Genomic DNA, 18,256 nt, shown 5'->3' with positions numbered 1-18,256 from the left:
GAAAAAGTTCCACACTATCTGGGACCTGGTTTACCACGGATAAGACATGTGGACATTATCTCCGGTTATCCTGTTTTATGGTTCTTCTTGCGAGTTGATCGAGTCGACCAGCGAGCTAGAGGCATCACTAAGAGCTTACTTGCTATTGCGGTTGGAGCTCGTGTTTTAGCAATTACGCGACCTTGCTGAGATGTCTTTGGCCTTAGGTTCATTGGGCTTCGAGAAGTTGGGCCCAATCATTGGGCTATCCCCAACCCAAATCAGTCTAGACAATAGTCCAAGACGATTCAGAAAATGCTCATAACAACTTCTAACTTTAAATATCATTAGCAAAAGCCATAATATAAGTTTACATCATCCTGGTATTATGGCCTATACAAAATGAATATAAAGGCCCTAATGTAATTAACAAAATAAAAATCTCCTGATAATGTGCCCTCAGCAAACCTATTAATACGAACCTTTTTGTTGGGAACGTCTCTATATACTTCTAAACTTAGGCTCAAGCCCCACTAAACTCGCCCCCAATGATCTCCTTGCTCTTATTTGGAATGACAAAGATTAAATAAGGTGAGCCAGAAGACTCAACAAGTATATATATAATAACGGAACCAAAAATGAAGGGATGGATAATAGAAATATAGTACACTCGACTCCCTCAAGTACAATTTAAACCCATCATTCAATTCCCATTACTAATATCATTTCATACCATCATCATTGTGGATTTATGCAGCATTTCATTTCGCATAATCACATAGATCTTTATACATCGCATTGGCCCACATGGCCCTCCATCTACATGGATCATCTCAGCTCTTAAAGCCATTTATTCACATGCATGTATGTATACATATATATGTTGGGTTTCTTAGATTCAAATGCAATGAAAATTTAAAAATTATTTGGATTAGCCAAACTCTTTGGCTAATCTTAAAACCCAAAATAAACAGATGTAGTTTGCAAATATATAATCTTTTCAAAATGAGAAGCATATAATAAAAAACAAACTTTTTGGTTGTTCAATGAAAAATAGATGAATCTTTGTGCCACGACATGTTACCCACCCTCTATAAGTAATCTACACCAAAAAGAATCTTCAATCGATGTCGATGAGCACGCCCCTTCAATCTCCTTGCATCAATCATACAAGATCTAATCCAACACTTGAAAAATCTCTTGATTTTTTCACAAAAACCACATTTTTTCTCTCTAGAAAGTAAAGGGGGTTTAGAGAAGAATGGAGAACCAACTATTATCTCACAAACCCTAGTCAAACTAGGGATTTATAAAAAGCCCAAGCATGTTTTAGACATGTTGGGCTAAGGCTCAAACCCAATTTTGGGTTTTTCACCTTGTTTTACTTTTTGCTCATTTTGTCAACATCCTATGAATTTTTTCGCGGGTGCTAGCTCGCCCCAAAATCCACGAATTCTTATGGGCCCCAAAAATATTTTTCGGTCCCATTAAAAATTTCATGAAACTTTTTTTTTGTTTGTGTGTGACCTTATAGGTTTACTATGAAGATGGCAAAAGGCAATTTATAGAATCCTATTCCTAATAAAACTCTTCGATTATGATTCTTAATTTATTTCATCTCATGACAAAAATTATTATCTTGCCCTTAGATCAAGATTGATGTCTAGCAACATATCATGGCCCCCATATCATAATGAAATGCAAATGATACTTCTAATGAACCTTTCCGTGACAAATTTCAGTGTTATTTGATCCCTCTATCATAATGCCCCGGTATAGTCTAGAAGTATGGTAAAATGTCAAATTTCTAATAACTAACACTATGTATATGAAAGTTAAGTCCACAACTCCTGTAGTCGAATTAATAACTCTTATTAATTCTCAACTATCTGCGTTGGCCAACGACTCCTCGAGTTGTGACTTCATCATTCACATAGGACATATACCTTTTAAATCTTACTAAGGTCGATAGATTCTATCTTGCGTACTCACATACCTTTGAATAATTCAGATCATACTCAATAACCACCCTATTAAGGACCCATCTTACTGGACCCCGTACAATGGCATCAGAATATGACACTCCTCATACAAGATAACTGTGGTATCTCAAGAAAAGAGATTACTAGCACGTGCCGCCATATAGAATTCCCAATTGACATTTAGTAAGAATTACCATTTGAGTGTTCTCAAGTTAGGTCATTCAGTGAACTTATTCACCAATAAGCACCTACACATTTGCATTAATGTCACTACACAAGTAGTCAATGAGATTAACTACCCTTCTTACAAGCATGCATAGTGTGTACTGGTCTTGACGGTACTATAGAGGCCCCCACTCTGTAGTTCTATGACTAGGAATAGTTTAAAAATGAAGCAGTAGTCATTCGATCTCATTAGTATGATCTCATCATAACTCAATTGACATTGCTACACTCTTTGGGACTCATTTAAATAGTAAAATATAAATATGAACGTATTGTCACATATTATAAGAAAAATACTTATATTAATCAAAATATGTCCAAGATTAATTAAAGATGCAGCCAACTCACAACTCTTATGATTGGCTCCTAGGTTACAACTCTATCAATATATATATATATATATAAATTTGCTACTCATTGACTTGAGCATCGCCTACCGGGCTATATGGATACCTCACCTGCATCAAGCGCTTCATAGGATATCATTTTCTTTTCTCATCCATGGAACATAGCCATCATGCCAAAATAATAGTAATAGGGGCGCAAATAATAATGCCATATAATGCTTATAGGGTTTCACATAAGTATAACATGCATACTCTATTATAGAAATGTACATATCACATCATGCACATTTAAACATTTCAATAACATATTCATTCATGAGCCCATGGTATAGTCATTCATGTGATTTCTTATCATTCATTGAGATTCAATTCCATATCGTTTCCCATAATCAATATACCACCCATAATCATTTTCCAATAAAAGTTATACACCTTCTAAGACTTGGGTTATCACCCATGAATTCACATAGAAATACCCTCAATCATGGCCATTAATCTTTTATTCAATAGTTAAACATACTATTTTAATAACTAGGACTTGTGTTTGACAAGGCATTAATAAGGTCAAATATTAACCAAATTGTGCCCAAAATACTCCAAATCGAACCTTATCAAGTTAGGGTTACCAAAAAAAAAAAAATCTTAATTCTGATATCAGGACAAAAAGTTATGGTCAAAATAGTGCAACATGCGTAGTGCTAAAAAAAAGGGAATAGTCGACTAATGGAAGGAATAGTCAATTATTGAAAGGAATAGTCAACTAATGCTTAGTCAATTGAGCAGACTGATTAGTCGACTGGGCCAAGGGCTGGCACAAAAATTTGAGAAAATAGGCCTTTACCAAGTTGACTAAACCCCAAGATTAGTCAATTCGACGCATACAGAAAGCACAAAACGGACCCAAAACACCCCAAAACGATCACCACTAACTTCCTAACCCATAAATATCATTCCTTGAAGTAAAAATATGGTAAACAAACCTCAAAGAAACACCAACAAGACCCAACATCTTACTAAGATGCAAAATTGAAAACAACCCGACATTTTCATGGAAAATTACAATATTTACAATGGAAGCTTTTTGAAATGAAATGGAAAAGAAAGGAAAGAAATGTTTGCACAACCCATTAAAAGAAAGTGCAGGAGAACTTGTCTTAAATGGTGCAACTCTAAAGAGATGAAAAATACTCCAAAATTTGCAAATCTTCACTTGAAACTCCAACCAAGAGCAATAAATAAAGAGAATAGAAGAAGGAAATGAAGATGAAGAAGAAGAGATGAATGAGAAGGAAAGCAAGAGAGAATGGAGAGATAAGAAGAAAGATTGATTGTGAAGGAAACAAGAGAAAATATGGAGGGAATGGGCTGTTGTCTAACTCCAATCACCTCAGTCCTTTCTTCTTCTCAATTTGTCCTTCTACACAACACACACACACACACTACTTTTAAGCCCATTATAGGCTTTTTACCAATTTTCTTTTTTTTTTTTCCATTTCTTTAATCAACTCGCGCGCACACACACACACTACTTTTAAGCCCATTATAGACTTTTTACCAATTTTCTTTCTTTTCCCATTTCTTTAATCAACTCACATATTTACACATACGGGCCTAAGCCCAAATCAAAAGTCCACTCATATTAGGCCCCAAGTCTATTTAGCCCACAACTTTGGACTCTTCTACACATTTAAATTCCATTTATATGTGCTTATAAATTTTATTTTTACTTACATTTATCATCTCTATTTTCATTAATCGTCCTTTATCAATACATAAATTATTTTCAACAATTAATTAAGGAAAAAAACTTAAATGCCTAAATAAATTACCAATAACGTCTAGACTCATTAACGAATCATTAAAAGGGGTATTGAAAATGTTGGGAATAATTATAATATATTAAATATATGAATAAGATTAAAATAAATTAAAATTTAAAGATATTGTTTTTGGATAAATATTAAGATAAGATTAGTAACGATTAAAGGATTGATTTGCAAATATTTTTGAAATATTTTAGGGATTGGTTTGTAAATATTCTTGAAATATCTTAGAGACTTAGGGGAAGAAAATTAAAACTCATTGAGGGGTTAAAGTGAAATTTTCTTGAGTTGAGAGGGGTATAAGTGTAATAAAAAAGAAATCATTTGTGCCTTTGTGAAATGAAAAGATGGACAAAACTATAATTTTTTAAACTAAAAATTGTCAAGAAAACCACGAGTGGGCACGGCTGCTCCAACCATGGTGACATTGATTTTGGCTATAAATTTAAAGGTTTGGGTAAGGGTTTTCTTCACAATTTATTTTCAATTTTTATTGACAAAAGGGGTCTGAGGGAGTTTTAAATGGTTTTGATAAAGAGTTTTCATTTTTGAGAGTTCGAATGTGACAAAAATGAGATGTTTTGGTTGAGATTTGAGAAAATATGGACTTGGCCAAAAAATTGAGGCTTTTCAATCAATGAAAAAACAATAGTGAAAAATAGAGAGGAAAAGATTGTGAACAAAAAAAAAGGAAAACAATGAGATTGGTGATTTTAGAAAGGTTGTCGAAAAATTGCAACTTGCCAAAACAACCAATCTGTAAGACCTCAAATCCAACGATTTCAAACTTGTTTTAGTTAAAAAGGAACGAAGAATGAAAGAAGAAAAAGGGACGAGAGAGAGAAAAAGAAAAGAATAAAGGGTCATCAATAGCAAGGGAGCACCATAAAAGACGATAGAGTAAAAAAATATGTAAGTATTAAGCGTGTGAAACATGCACCAAACCAAGCGCACAAAAAGGCACTTGAGTTAGGTGTGTGTTCCTCATTCATTTAATGGAAAAGAATATAGAAAAAAAATAAAAAATAAGACCTAAAAAAATTCGAAAAAGATGATTGGAGACTCACGACACTTTCCAAGACAAGTAAAAGTCTGGTAAACAATTTTACATATAAACCAAGATAGGATATACATATCTAAACAGGTAAATATAACAAAATTTGTGAGTGACTATCTTTCTCTTGTCTCATGTTGAGCATATGGGACATGCAATCATCATTATGTGATGATTTCACATCATATCTGTCATTTATGCTGCAAAATTAATATATTATTGAGTGATGATTGTATTTAGTAACAAATAACTATGTGCTAATTGGTGAAAATGGTGGGTTTATTTGTTATTATAGATTACTTGTGTGGTGCAACTTGTATGACCTCTTTTATATCACATGGTAAAAATTAATAACATAGAAGCGTGACATACTGTTTTTATATTTTTATATAAATTTATTTTAACCCTTACTTAATTGTTATTATTTTATATTGGTATATTCAAATGTGCTTTGTAGCCCAAAGTCGAACTAAGAGAAAAAGAAATATGGTAAAAGTTTAGTTCCACACTATTTTATTTTTTTTAATCAATTTTTCTTATTTATTTAATTCGAATGAGAATGTGTATCATTGTGCATTTTTTGGTTGTTTTGAGAACACGCTTTGATTACCCACTTTAACTTTATTTTGTGCTAAAAAAAGGATTTGGTTAATTTTTGGGTAAAACTTATAATTATTAAAAAAATATATTGAAATCTTAATAATATTATAATACACCTAGAAAGTAGGATATTACACCTTCACTTTTACAAATTGGATGTCATGTAAAGGTTGGTTTAAGGACCTTGCTAGAGAAATTCATTGGGTTCACAAATTTATTGAATGCGAGATTCTATTCGCACCCCATAAAATTGCTCTTCATAGCCTATACCTTATCAAATTCTTCACTAATTTGAAAATTTCTATTTTACCCTCACAACCCACTATCTCATCCGACCACCCCCGATCGTCGTCTCACCTCTCTCTTTCTTTCTCGTACCATATACACACATACACACACAAATACATACGTATATATATATACACACAGGCAGCGGCCATGGCTGCCAACCCACTGCCATTAGCCGACCCTTCCCCCCCCCCCCCACACACTTCATTTCTATTTGTGCAATGGCCGTGAGGAGGGTCGGCACCGCCATTGCCAATGGCTGACCCACCTTGGAGGGGGGAACCGTCGAACCACGAGGGTTTCTTGAACCCCTGAACCTTGCGATTCGGGGGATGGGGGTTCTGAACCTCAACGTTCAAGGGTTCGAGGGATCCCCGAACCCCGCGATGAGGGGTTTCTCGAACCCCCAAACCTCGCGATTCGGTAGGGTCCCTAAACCTCAACGTTCGGCAGTTTGAGGGATCCCCAAATCCCGTGGCTCGACGGTTCCCCCCCAGTTGTGACCCACATTGGCAATGGTGGTGGGTCATCTCGTTAACCCACCTCGTAGCCATCGCAGAGAAAGAAAGAAAGAGAGAGAGGGTCAGCATCCATGGCCGACCATGGCTGTCGCACATGTGTATATATATATATATGTATGTGTTTGTGTGTGTATGGTGCGGGAGAGAAAGAACTATGTTCATGGTAACTACTAACTGTAACGAACTCTGTTGTTGAACTAAAAAATGAATGTATATTGGGCAAATCCAATTCGAAGCAAACACACACACACGAAAACACACCTACATATATATATATATATACACACACACACGAAATGCATGGCCGCAGCCATGGAACCATGGTTCCCGATTGCCAGCAGTCAGGAACTCTTGAGCTCCTCGACTGTTGGAAGTCGGGGAACCCTTGTTTCCCCGACTGCTAGTAGTCTGGGAACTCAAACAGTCGGGAACCATGGTTCCATAGCTGTGGCCATGCGTTTCGTGTGTGTGTGTGTGTGTGTGTGTGTGTGTGTGTGTAGGTGTGTGTGTGTGTGAGAGAGAGAGAGTGTGTGTAAATATATATATATACAGGTATGTATATATATAGGTGTGTTTGTGTGTATATATATCTGTGTGTGTGTGTGTGTATATATATATATATATATATTTGTGTGTGTGTGTGTGTGTATTCGGGGACAAAGAGAGAGAGAGAGAGAGAGAGATGGGTGTGAGAGAGTGAGAGAAAGAAAGAGATGGGTGAAAAAGAGATGAATGGCTGCGAGCCTGCAACTGTAGTTGTGGTTGTGGGGAGTAAGGGAAGGAAGATGGTTGTGGCTGTGAAGGGTAAAATATGATTTTTGAAAGATGTTGGTGAATTTTGGTCGGAGTGCCTATGAAAAGTAATAATGCGGGCTGTGAATAGAATTTCCCCTACTAAATTAGTAGGTGACATGACAGGTCATGATTGATCCAAATAAATTATTAAATTTTATACATTAACGTTGAAGATCTTGTCCTGCCTAATTCTATCCCGCAAGTGGACGGATCGTAACAAGTAATACAGTGATGAATAGAGTGTCGTACCCACGAAGATTAATTTTTGACGGTTACTCTAACTGATTTAACCTTAACCTAACACACACATTAACAATGACTTCAATTGTAATGAAAAGTGATTAACTAATAAAAGATGCAACTAAAGCAATTCCTTTGATTCAAAACTCACAAGGATAAGGCACTAGGGTTTGTGAATCCACCGTCGGTCTTCTATGATTCAATTATTCATTACTCAGATCTTGCTATTCCTTATTTTAGGTTGAAAATTGATGATCCAATTACAACCAAAAGCCTCTTTCGATGGTCATTCAGTTCTATGTATATATATGAGACTAACTATCATAGACTAAGCTTCGAACATATAAAATGCATTCAATCACGGAGATCATCACAAAATGATTTCATAGGGCATAATAGTATCTCTACCTATTATAGGATCCTACGTTGTTTGCTACCTGTCTAATCCATATTGAATTTCTCTAAAGCAATACAAATCACAAATATGTTTCAATGGTGATCAAGCATTAAAACAACATTATGAACATAACAAACAATCAACCTGAATGAATAAGAAAATAGTAAACCGAGTAACTTTAAATCAAACCATTACAAGTTGAGATTTTATCATTCACCCTATCTACAAACACTTAGTAATGCATTCTCGCAATCAAAAGAAAAAGAAATAGTTGGAATCCATAGCAAAGAATTGAGAAAGAAAAGAAAAACACAACCCAAGAGTATAATCTTTAATCTTCCGTCCGCTTCTCTTCCCTCCAAAAACTCCCAAAACCCTCAAGAATAAATCTTTATATAGTGCTTTTTAGGTTATTAAAGTCGTGCATAGTGAAAACTCTCATTTCCCATTGATTTGGATGGAGACGGGCTGAAATCGGGTTTTGAATTGAAGTTCAGAATGCTACCTGCGGTAGGACCATAGTATGCTTGTTGCTGCAGACCTGTGAGCTCCAGATAGCAATTCCTAAAGTAGTCCTACAACGGTAAGTATTCTGCTATAAGACCGTGAGCTCCAGAAACTAAACCTTATAGCGGTATGCATTTCCCTGTAAACCGCTAGCCTTCTTCTTTGGCCTCTTGCTTTATCATCTTCCAATCTTTACTCTTGATACTCTTTTGCTTTCTTCTAAATTGATACTCGACCACGCCTCCAAGCTTTATTATAACTCCCATCATGCACCAAAATCACTCTTTTTTTGTTCCATGTCCGCTTTGCATGTAATGTGTACCTATATTGACAATATTAAGCCCAAAATGAGTAGTAATCATGTTCATTGAATACTTAAATGTTAAGCTTTGACAACTAAATAAGAGTGCTAAATATGCTGATCAGATCTCATATGATTATGTGGGTTTTATATGTTAATGTTGGGGATCTCATATGGTTGTGCCATTTTTTAAAATTTTATATCACATGTTTGTAGTGGAATTAAATACAAAATTGTATAAAATTTGGGTGTTTAATCAATGTGTAATATTCATTAAATATAAAATTAAATAATTTAGTAAAATACCTCTTTGAAGATTCAAAGTATGAAGTCGAAAGAACATCACAAGTTAACCTCTTTCCTTCTCAAATGTTAATGGTTTAGTTGTTCCACACCAAATAAGATTCAAAAACTCTTTGATACTTCATTTTGTGTTAATTGAAAGCCACAAGAATTGTGCTAACTTCTAGTTTTCCTTGGTTTCAAAACCTAGCTCAACTCCTTGAGCAAATTGAGAAAAAAAGAACAAGAAGGAAGAAAGTGTTGAGAAGGAGAAGGAATTCTACAGAAAATTTAGCAATTTCCAACTTCGTCCTTAATCTTCTAATCTACCTTTTTAAATGCTTAATGAAAGAGTTATTAGTGGTTTTCCAATTCAAAATCATGCATATCTATAGTTGACAGGTGACATGGGAGTTAGTGGACAGTCCATTGACTCCCAAACCCTTTGTGCGTTAATTGTCAAACAAAAATTGTCAATAGTATTTATTGAGTAGTCAATAATTTTTAACTTTTGAAAAACTATTGACCGATCATAAAAATAGTTTACAGTTTGGTATTCAATGCTACAAAGCCCTTCATTTATTGCATACAAGATCGTCATTAACTCTTAATGACAATGAAACCTTCCATTAATTCTTAATAGCATTGAGAACATAATCCAAGCTCACAATTCTCATTCTGATCATTTTTCTTTTGGGTGTATGACTTTCTAGGTTCATCAGTGTAATATCCTAGTATTTTGAAAATAATAGTAATTAATTTTTGTATTTAAAATATTTTTTTTTTAACATTCATTAGAGATTATAATTGAGAAAACTAATGGACTTAGAGTTAGTGGGCTAACTTGAAAAATGAAATGTTAAGTAAATGGGTTTAGAGTTAATAGGTTAAGTTAAGAAAAGAAAAGAAATGTTAAGTAAATGAGCTTAGAATTAGTGGGCTAAATTGAAAAAAAAAAAAAAAAAGACTAAGTAAATGGGCTTAGAGTTAGTAGGCTAAGAAAGTGGGATTAAATTTATGGACTAAATAAAAGAATAGTCCATTCAAAATAAGATTTAGTTGAAAAATAATTAAAAATAGTGGATGAAATAATGGAGAAATGTGGAGATAAAATAGAGTGTGGACAAATAATCAAAGATAATGGGTGAATTAATGGAGAAATGTGGGAGACAAAATATGGTGTGGACAAATAATAAAAAATAATGGATGAATTAATGGAGAAATGTGGGAGACAGAGTAGAGTGTGGCCAAATAATCGAAGATAATGGGTGAATTAATGGAGAAATGTGGAAGATAAAATAGAGTATGGACAAATAATTAAAAATTATGAGTGAGATTTAGTGAAAATAATTAAAAAATATGATAAAATAATAAAAGATAGTGGATCACTACAATTATATTAAACTTAATTCAACCTCTATAAATAGAGGAAATTTGAAAGGTTGGAGGACTTGAATTAGAAAGAGAAAGGTTGTAAGAAAGAAGAATTTGAGAGTAAGAGAGAGATTTAAGAAAGAGAAAGAAAGAATATAGAGAAAAAAATACCAAAAATTTCTAGAAAAATCTTATAGGTTGAGTTTAGTAGTTCGTGTGAAAATTTGTAGCAAAATGCATTGTTGGATATGCAAACCGAGACTTCATTACAGTATAGAAGAATACCGAATCACTCCGCGAGAAGGTAAGCTATCTTCAAAAATTTCTTTAAAAATTTTAGAAATATTAGAATGATATTCTAGAATTTTTTATGGTGAAATTGGAAGAAAAATGCATGATTAGTATTTATTATGGATTTTTGAGGCAATAGATGCTTGAAAATCAAAGGGAAAATGAGAAATAAATAGAATATAGATTTTAAAATTATGAGAAAATTTCTAGGGTTTAGGAATATTGTTTTAGAAATTATTGTGAAGAGAAATTGAAAATTTTTTATGAGAAAGTATTTATTTCATAATATTGAGGAAATAATAGGAGGAAATTGGAGAAATTAGAAAAATTAGAGAAAAATTAGAAATATGATTTTCTTAAGTAATTATGGTATCAGGGTACGTCAAGGTTCATAATTGAGTACAATTGGAAGTCCGACGTGAATTTTGAAGCAAAATTACACTAGGGGCAAAATTATCTTTTTACAAGGTAAGTAGTATTATTCAACTATATTTAGTTTATGAAAATGGCTTGTAAATGGTTCCACCAAAACCTGATTTTATGTAAATATTTCTATCATGTTGTCATGTCTTGATGTGAACATGTCATGTGGATTGCATTTACATGTATTGATGACAAAGTATGCATATGAGCATGATGAGATTCACGATCATGCATTGCATGGGTTTGGAATTAGGTACTAGTGTCGTTGCTTTGCCAAGGGTGTACCCATACACCTCGGTCTAGCAGGAAGATTGAAAAATGGCGGGTAATCTTAAGGTGTAGTCGACCCAAACATGAGAGTTATGATGTTATGTGCATTGCATTCAAATATATGCATTATGGTGTACTCTTACTTAGATGATTCATCATCTAATGTGGGCCTTACCCCTAGAATATTCAAACGTTCCAGATGAGATTTGCAGCAAAGACATAGAAGCGGATGAATTGTAAAGATGCAAGGCATTATGAAGTTAATTTCTGCATTTAGTTCCTGTATAAGGACCCGATCATGTATCAGTTGTGTTATGTTATGCTTTAAGTTATGATATGTTATGTTAAAAAAAAAAAACTTACATCATGTTTCATGTTATGTTGAAGGACTTAAGTACTATTATTGAATAATCTTGTGTTACTAATTTCGTTGAGGCGATTATGTAATATTATTAATGTTTGAAGTATGTTGAAGTTCAATTCTAGTTTCCGCATTTGATATTGATGATGATTCTCTTTGGAGATAAATAAATGAAAATTTTGGGATGGATAAGAGCAATCATATTGTTTAGTCTTAGTTTTAGTAGTATTAAAAAAAAAAAATCATCCCAGAATTGTCTTAAGTTATAACGCGCTCGAAAAACGGGGCGTTACAATCAGCAAGTAACAATTAGGAAACATCAAACTCTTTTTATGCCAATTAAACTTTTCGGTCTATTTTGAGAATCTCTTTATCTTCACAAAACATCTCAACGATCTTAAGTAACATCTAGCAACATATCAAGATAATCTAAATGGCAGTGAAGTCAATTCATAGTGAACTCATTTTGTTGACAATTATTGTGTAATTTAATCATTTTATTACTAACGTCTGACTGAGTAAGAGTTATGAATTGATTAAATTCACTGATTTAGTACTATGCGATAGACCTTAGTTGGAGTGATGAGATAATACATTAAAAACTCATTTTCAATCAATCATGATTTGGCTAAGAAATTTTCTTATCACAAACCAATAAAAAACATGCACAAGACATTTGCTTCATAATAAAGACAATAGATCCTATTTGGCAAATGCCTACCTTTGCATTCTAATCGAATAAGGTCGCATAGTGAATATTCCCACTTCGCAATTGGATGAGTCTGCACTACTAGTAAATCTAATACACCAACACACAAGACAACCATATTAGCTCAAGTTAGAGAATCAGTTATATAATCACAATTGATAACAAATCATTATTTCTCTTAGTTATGTGATTTGTTATCAACATCACATTCAATACATTATTCAATCAACAATCACCCACTCATTTACTATAACTATCTCATATTTTGTGACAAGTGACTCATCATCACTTATCATTTGTATTTCATACTAAACAAAGTAGCAAACTTTCGTGTTAGTCCGTATTCGGTTACTTAAAATCTCTATTTAAGAAAGCTAAAGACTAGAAATAATTTGAGATTTCTTGTACTTGAATCTCATTATTATATTTTTAACAATTTAAGAATGGAATCTCTAATAAAAAATTTAAAATTCATTCATACAAAATTAGAAAATCATAAATGAGGATAAAATATCATTTATTAAATACAAAAATACATAAAAAAAAAATTATCCATTTACATGTGTTCTAAATTTAACATCAGTGTATATCACTAATAGCTAATTAAATGTCAAAAGTTATTATTAAATATTAAAATTTACTAAACTTTAATAAAGCTTGAAATCCAGCGACTTCCTCAACTTTTTCCATTGATTTAATTTTGGGCAAAGGACTTGTCGATAGAGTCATAGGGATAGTCTAATTAATTAATCTTTTACTTTACTTTGGGATCACCGCGACCCCAGAAATCTTCTACTTAATAGATAGGTAATTAGTTCTATCTTAAATTAACAATTTTTGTTTTTTTAGTAAATTGCACTACCAGCTTTATAATTTGACGTATTTATAGAGATTATCTTTTACACTTTTAAAAATAACAATAATCTCCTATATTGTTTGAAAATAAGATAAATATACCAAAATCCACAAGTAAAAATGATAAAAACAGAACAAAGCAAGCCAGAAACCTAGCATTAGCAATGGGCAACGCGAATGCAAAGAAACCCTGGCAGGAACGGACACCGCTGACGGAGCCGGAATTCTCACCCTTCACCTGCGAAATATGCGTCGAACCTAGGCCGGCGGAGAGGAGATTCGTGAACAATGCCCAGTGCGTCCACCCATTCTGTACGGACTGCATCGCCAGGTACATCCAGGTCAAGGTCCAAGACGACGGCGCCGCAGACGTCAAGTGTCCCGCCGTGGACTGCGATCATATGCTGGATGCCATCCGTTGCCGGCCGATCATCGGCCAGAAGCTATTCAACTCGTGGTGCGACGTGCTCCGCGACAACTTTTTTCTAGGGTTGGACCGGTGCTACTGCCCCAACCGGGAGTGCTCGGCGCTGGTGCTGAACGAATGCGGTGGCAATGTGAAGCGATCGGAGTGTCCGTATTGCAAGCGGCTCTTCTGTTTCCAGTGCAAGCTTCCCTGGCACGCGGGGTACCGATGCGAAGATAGCGGAGAGACGAGGGATGGGAACGATATCGTGTTTGGGGTTCTTGCCGAAAGGAAGAAGTGGACGCGATGCCCCAATTGCAATCACTGTATTGAGCGCGTTGCAGGTTGCTCCATTGTCTATTGCAGGTTCTCTCTCTCTCTCTCTCTCTCTCTCTCTCTCTCTCTCTCTATAGACGCGCGCGCGCACACACGCGCACGCGCACACATGGCGGAGACTTAAGTCAATTAGGGTTTACGCTGGATTTTGTTAGTTCAAAATTGGGGACCTTCACACAATATAATTCAACTAATTAGGCCTGTAAACACGAAATCTTTACTGAGATTGCGACTTTAGACCGCACTTCGTATTTGGTTAATTAATTAATATATCCTTGATGTCGTTTTATGGTAGGTTTATAATAGGTTGTTTTTTGTTTGGTTGGTGAGGAAGGCAGAGGAAAGAAGAGCATATAAGAGAATAATGAACCTTAAATTGTGAATTTTGGTTTCTTCATCAGCTAGAGTCGTGGAGGGGATTGGCACAACGTTTCGATGAAACAAGGTTTAACTTCAACAACTCATACATGAGATTTTGAGTTTTCCAGCAAAACTAAGGGAGGGCTGCCCATTTAGTTTCAGAAAACATTTAACTTTTCAACTCTAATTTTCTATTCAGTGGTTGAGTCTCCAATAAAAAACATAGAAAACTCAATTTTTTAATTTTTTAACTTTTTATTATGAATGGGAAAACACCAAAAAATATGTTTTTTAAATTTTCTAGAAGTGAATGCTAATGCTTTTTGAAAAAATAAAATGTTAAAGTATATTTAGTTATATAATCAGAGTTAAAAATTAGAAAATGTTTTCCACCACTAAATGGGCTGTAAACTTTCTAGTAAACGATTGGATAAATTTCACCTTGTACCCTTGAGGTTTGGCAAAAAGGCACAAAGTCCATGTTATTGAAAATGAAGGTAACATCTATTGACATCATTAAACTCGCTTCATTTACCCCCTATCATCACATAACCTATTGAAATTTAAAAAATACCAAAAATAACTACATCTCTTTCTTCTCTGTAAACCAATATTCCTTGCTGACGGCAACACCCCATCTCTCTCGTTCTCTCTCTAAAACAGTCAGCATCACTAGTACCACAATGGGGCATAGTTACCAGGAATGAGGTACATTTTTAGGGGTGGTATGAGAACACGTAAAAGGCACATTAGTATGCTAATTCTATGGTACGGAGAGTGCAAGCTTAATTGGGTCGTTATTTCGTGTCGTGGTACATTTTCTGGTTGTACTCTAGTCAAAATTAGTTTGATTCATATTTTGCCATTAGCAGCAGTTTTTTCCTATTAAATTCTTTTCTATGTTATTGTACAACTCATGAAATGAAGAATCCTATATAAATGAAGTTAAGTTTGAAATTTTGAATATAATTCAAGATGCAAAATACAAAAAAGATGAGGCAAACTAACTCTCTCTCAAGTTATTCTAGTTTTAAGTTTCTTGCCTAGTTTTTAATTGTCTTAACTAAAATCATACAATGCTTGCGATCCCCATTCTTGTGGATCTGGATTGTGTTCCTTATGACCCCAGGATGCAAAAGCACCACAATCCAAAATGTGTAATTTGAATCACTGCTCCAAGAGGTTAGGACGGAACCTGGTAACTAGTTATGGGGTTGGTAACTAGTTATGGGGTTTAGCTGGTGGGCGGAGAGAGAGAGAGAGAGAGATTCGGCCATGGCCAAGCCCTTTGAGGATGAAAACAAGATGGCTGAGGACAATGATGGTGACAGCAACGAGGACGAGCAACCTTCCTCCCTCGTCTCTCTCCTTCCCTCTCTTTCTCTCTGCTCTCTCTCGCTAATCAGCATTGCCAAATTGTTATTGCCATGGCTGACCTGAGAGAGATCCCAACATTTCAAAAAACACACGGGTGTTTTGTTTATTTTTGTCAAGCCTCAAGGGTGCCAGGTGGATACTCTAAAAAGTTTTACTATCTTCACAAAAAACCAAAAAAAAAAAAATGTTAATGTTTGGTTGTTGTGAATTTTACTGTCTTTGCATGAAAGCGTATGCTTCTAGTTAAAATTTCACTTTCTGGAATCATAGTACTGGAGATTTCAAGTTTTTCAAAAAAAATAAAACTTTCCGTTAATTTTTTTTTCAAGTTAAAAACTCCTACTAAACTATTTTCCAAAATAAAACTCCATCCTCCCCAAAGAGAAACAGAAATCACAATCCGCAATTGTGGTTTAGAAGGCAAAAACTGCAAATGTGGTTTGTGGTTTTTGCCACAGTTTTTCCTTGATGTGGAAGATAGTGTTTTATTCAGTTTGAAAAATTTTATTTTTGTGAAAGCTTGGAGATTTCACCAATGGAAAATAGCAAACTTTGGGATTTCAATTCATTATCACTTTCTAGAATGGTGGTACCTGGGAATTTTGTTAATTGTAATTTGGGAAGCTTGCAAGTTTAGATTGAGACTCCACTTTCTGGAATCATGGAACCAGAGAATTTCGCCAATGATACATTGGGAAGCTTGAAAGTTAGAATCTCTTCATTCTCTGGTTTCCTGTTTGTTTCGTTGGTGGCCTAACAGTGGAAAGGAAAAGGAAAGAAAAGTACAATGATTAGATGGATCTGATTCTTATTTTTCACTTTTGATATAGATGCGGGACCAGGTTCTGCTACAAGTGCGGGAGGAAGTTACATTATACCAGATGTGGCTGCGGCTGGAATGCAGAGAGGTGGCTTTATCTCCTTACTATCTGGATATTCTTTTTGCTCGTCCTGGAAACCTTTTTTCTTCTATCTAGAATCTTAAGATTTGGTTCTTGAAGATAACCAAACTTATTGATGATTCCTCGAGCTAATGTTTATAGATATTCGACAAATCTTTAAATGTCTCTCAGCTATTCTTCCAGAGATTCGGAGCTCTGGGCTTGATGTTTATTTCAGAAATTCTTAATGTACAGTTACTTGGACAACGTACCATTTATCTATTGGAATGAAAGTAATGCAGCTAGTAGGATGTAAATAGAAATCACAATTGAGCTGTATCTATTTGCTGTTATATATGACCTCTTGTCCTCTTAGGGGGTGTTTGTTAACCAAGATATGGGGGGATAAGGTCAAATATGAGAAGCATTTTGGATGTTTATTTTTTTCAGCGTGTTTATTAAACTTATCTGAGTTTTTCTGGAAAGGGGCTCACGTGACCTCTTATCTTACTTTTGTCAGATAAATTTATCTGACATTTTACAGATAAAGATAAATTACACACATACCCTTCTATAAAACCTCACCTTGAAATGTCGTCCTTCACATTCATCTTCTTCTCTTTTATTTTTAATTGCTGTTTACCATTCATCTTCACACTTCCATGGAATTAACAGAGGGAGGCTGTTCATCTTCCTTTCATTTTCTGTAAATCTTATTTTCATTACTAGTAATCGTTGCCTCCCCCACAATCTTCTCTATTTCTGTAAATCTTTTTTTCTTCTATTTTTTGTAAATTTTTTTGTAAATATTTTTCTTCTCGTATTTTCTGTATATCTTCTTCTATATTTTTGTATATCTTCTTCTCGTATTTTTTGTATATATATGTGTGTGTGTGTTATATTCTGTTCACTGTGGCTTCTTTTACATTTCTAGAATTTTGTATGTGTATGTGTGTGTTATTTCTAGAATCCTTTACGTGTACGTGTGTGTGTGTTATCTTCTTCTACATTTCTGTAAATTTTTCCACAATGAATAGAATATTTTTATATTATGTTCAATGTGACTTCGTTTCCTGTAGAGGAGACATGAATATGTGCTTTAGATGTCTTATTTTTATAAAAATTTCCAAACATAGTACAGTTTCATGATTTAAATTCTAAATTTAAATAAAATATATCATGATAATATGTGAATTCAGAGAATTATAATTTTATTGTCACTGCTGCTGCCATGGAACGCTCTATTTGAGTGTCTTTCATGTGTTGTTTCTC

General features: G+C 34.3%; 1 protein-coding gene across 1 annotated transcript; it reads left to right on the top strand.

Moving 5' to 3' along the window:
* The first annotated feature begins 13,767 nt into the window (after nucleotides 1-13,767).
* LOC127802469 (E3 ubiquitin-protein ligase RSL1-like) lies at nucleotides 13,768-17,313 on the top strand. Its single transcript, XM_052338303.1, has 2 exons — nucleotides 13,768-14,396; nucleotides 16,934-17,313. Exons 1-2 carry the CDS (start codon nucleotides 13,789-13,791, stop codon nucleotides 17,100-17,102), a joined length of 777 nt encoding a protein of 258 aa, XP_052194263.1. The 5' UTR covers nucleotides 13,768-13,788; the 3' UTR covers nucleotides 17,103-17,313.
* Nucleotides 17,314-18,256: the final 943 nt, after the last annotated feature.

The sequence above is a fragment of the Diospyros lotus genome, chromosome 5, assembly GCF_014633365.1.
Source record: "Diospyros lotus cultivar Yz01 chromosome 5, ASM1463336v1, whole genome shotgun sequence".
Taxonomy (NCBI): Eukaryota; Viridiplantae; Streptophyta; class Magnoliopsida; order Ericales; family Ebenaceae; genus Diospyros; species Diospyros lotus.
This window is presented reverse-complemented; position numbering and strand designations above follow the sequence as displayed.

What these genes read in the sequence shown, in the direction of transcription:
- LOC127802469 (XM_052338303.1), top strand. Translation starts at nt 13,789, where the DNA reads ATGGGCAACGCGAATGCAAAGAAACCCTGGCAGGAACGGACACCGCTG. An exon ending in TGCTCCATTGTCTATTGCAG is followed by an intron (nt 14,397 to 16,933) that starts GTTCTCTCTCTC and finishes CTTTTGATATAG; the next exon opens with ATGCGGGACCAGGTTCTGCT.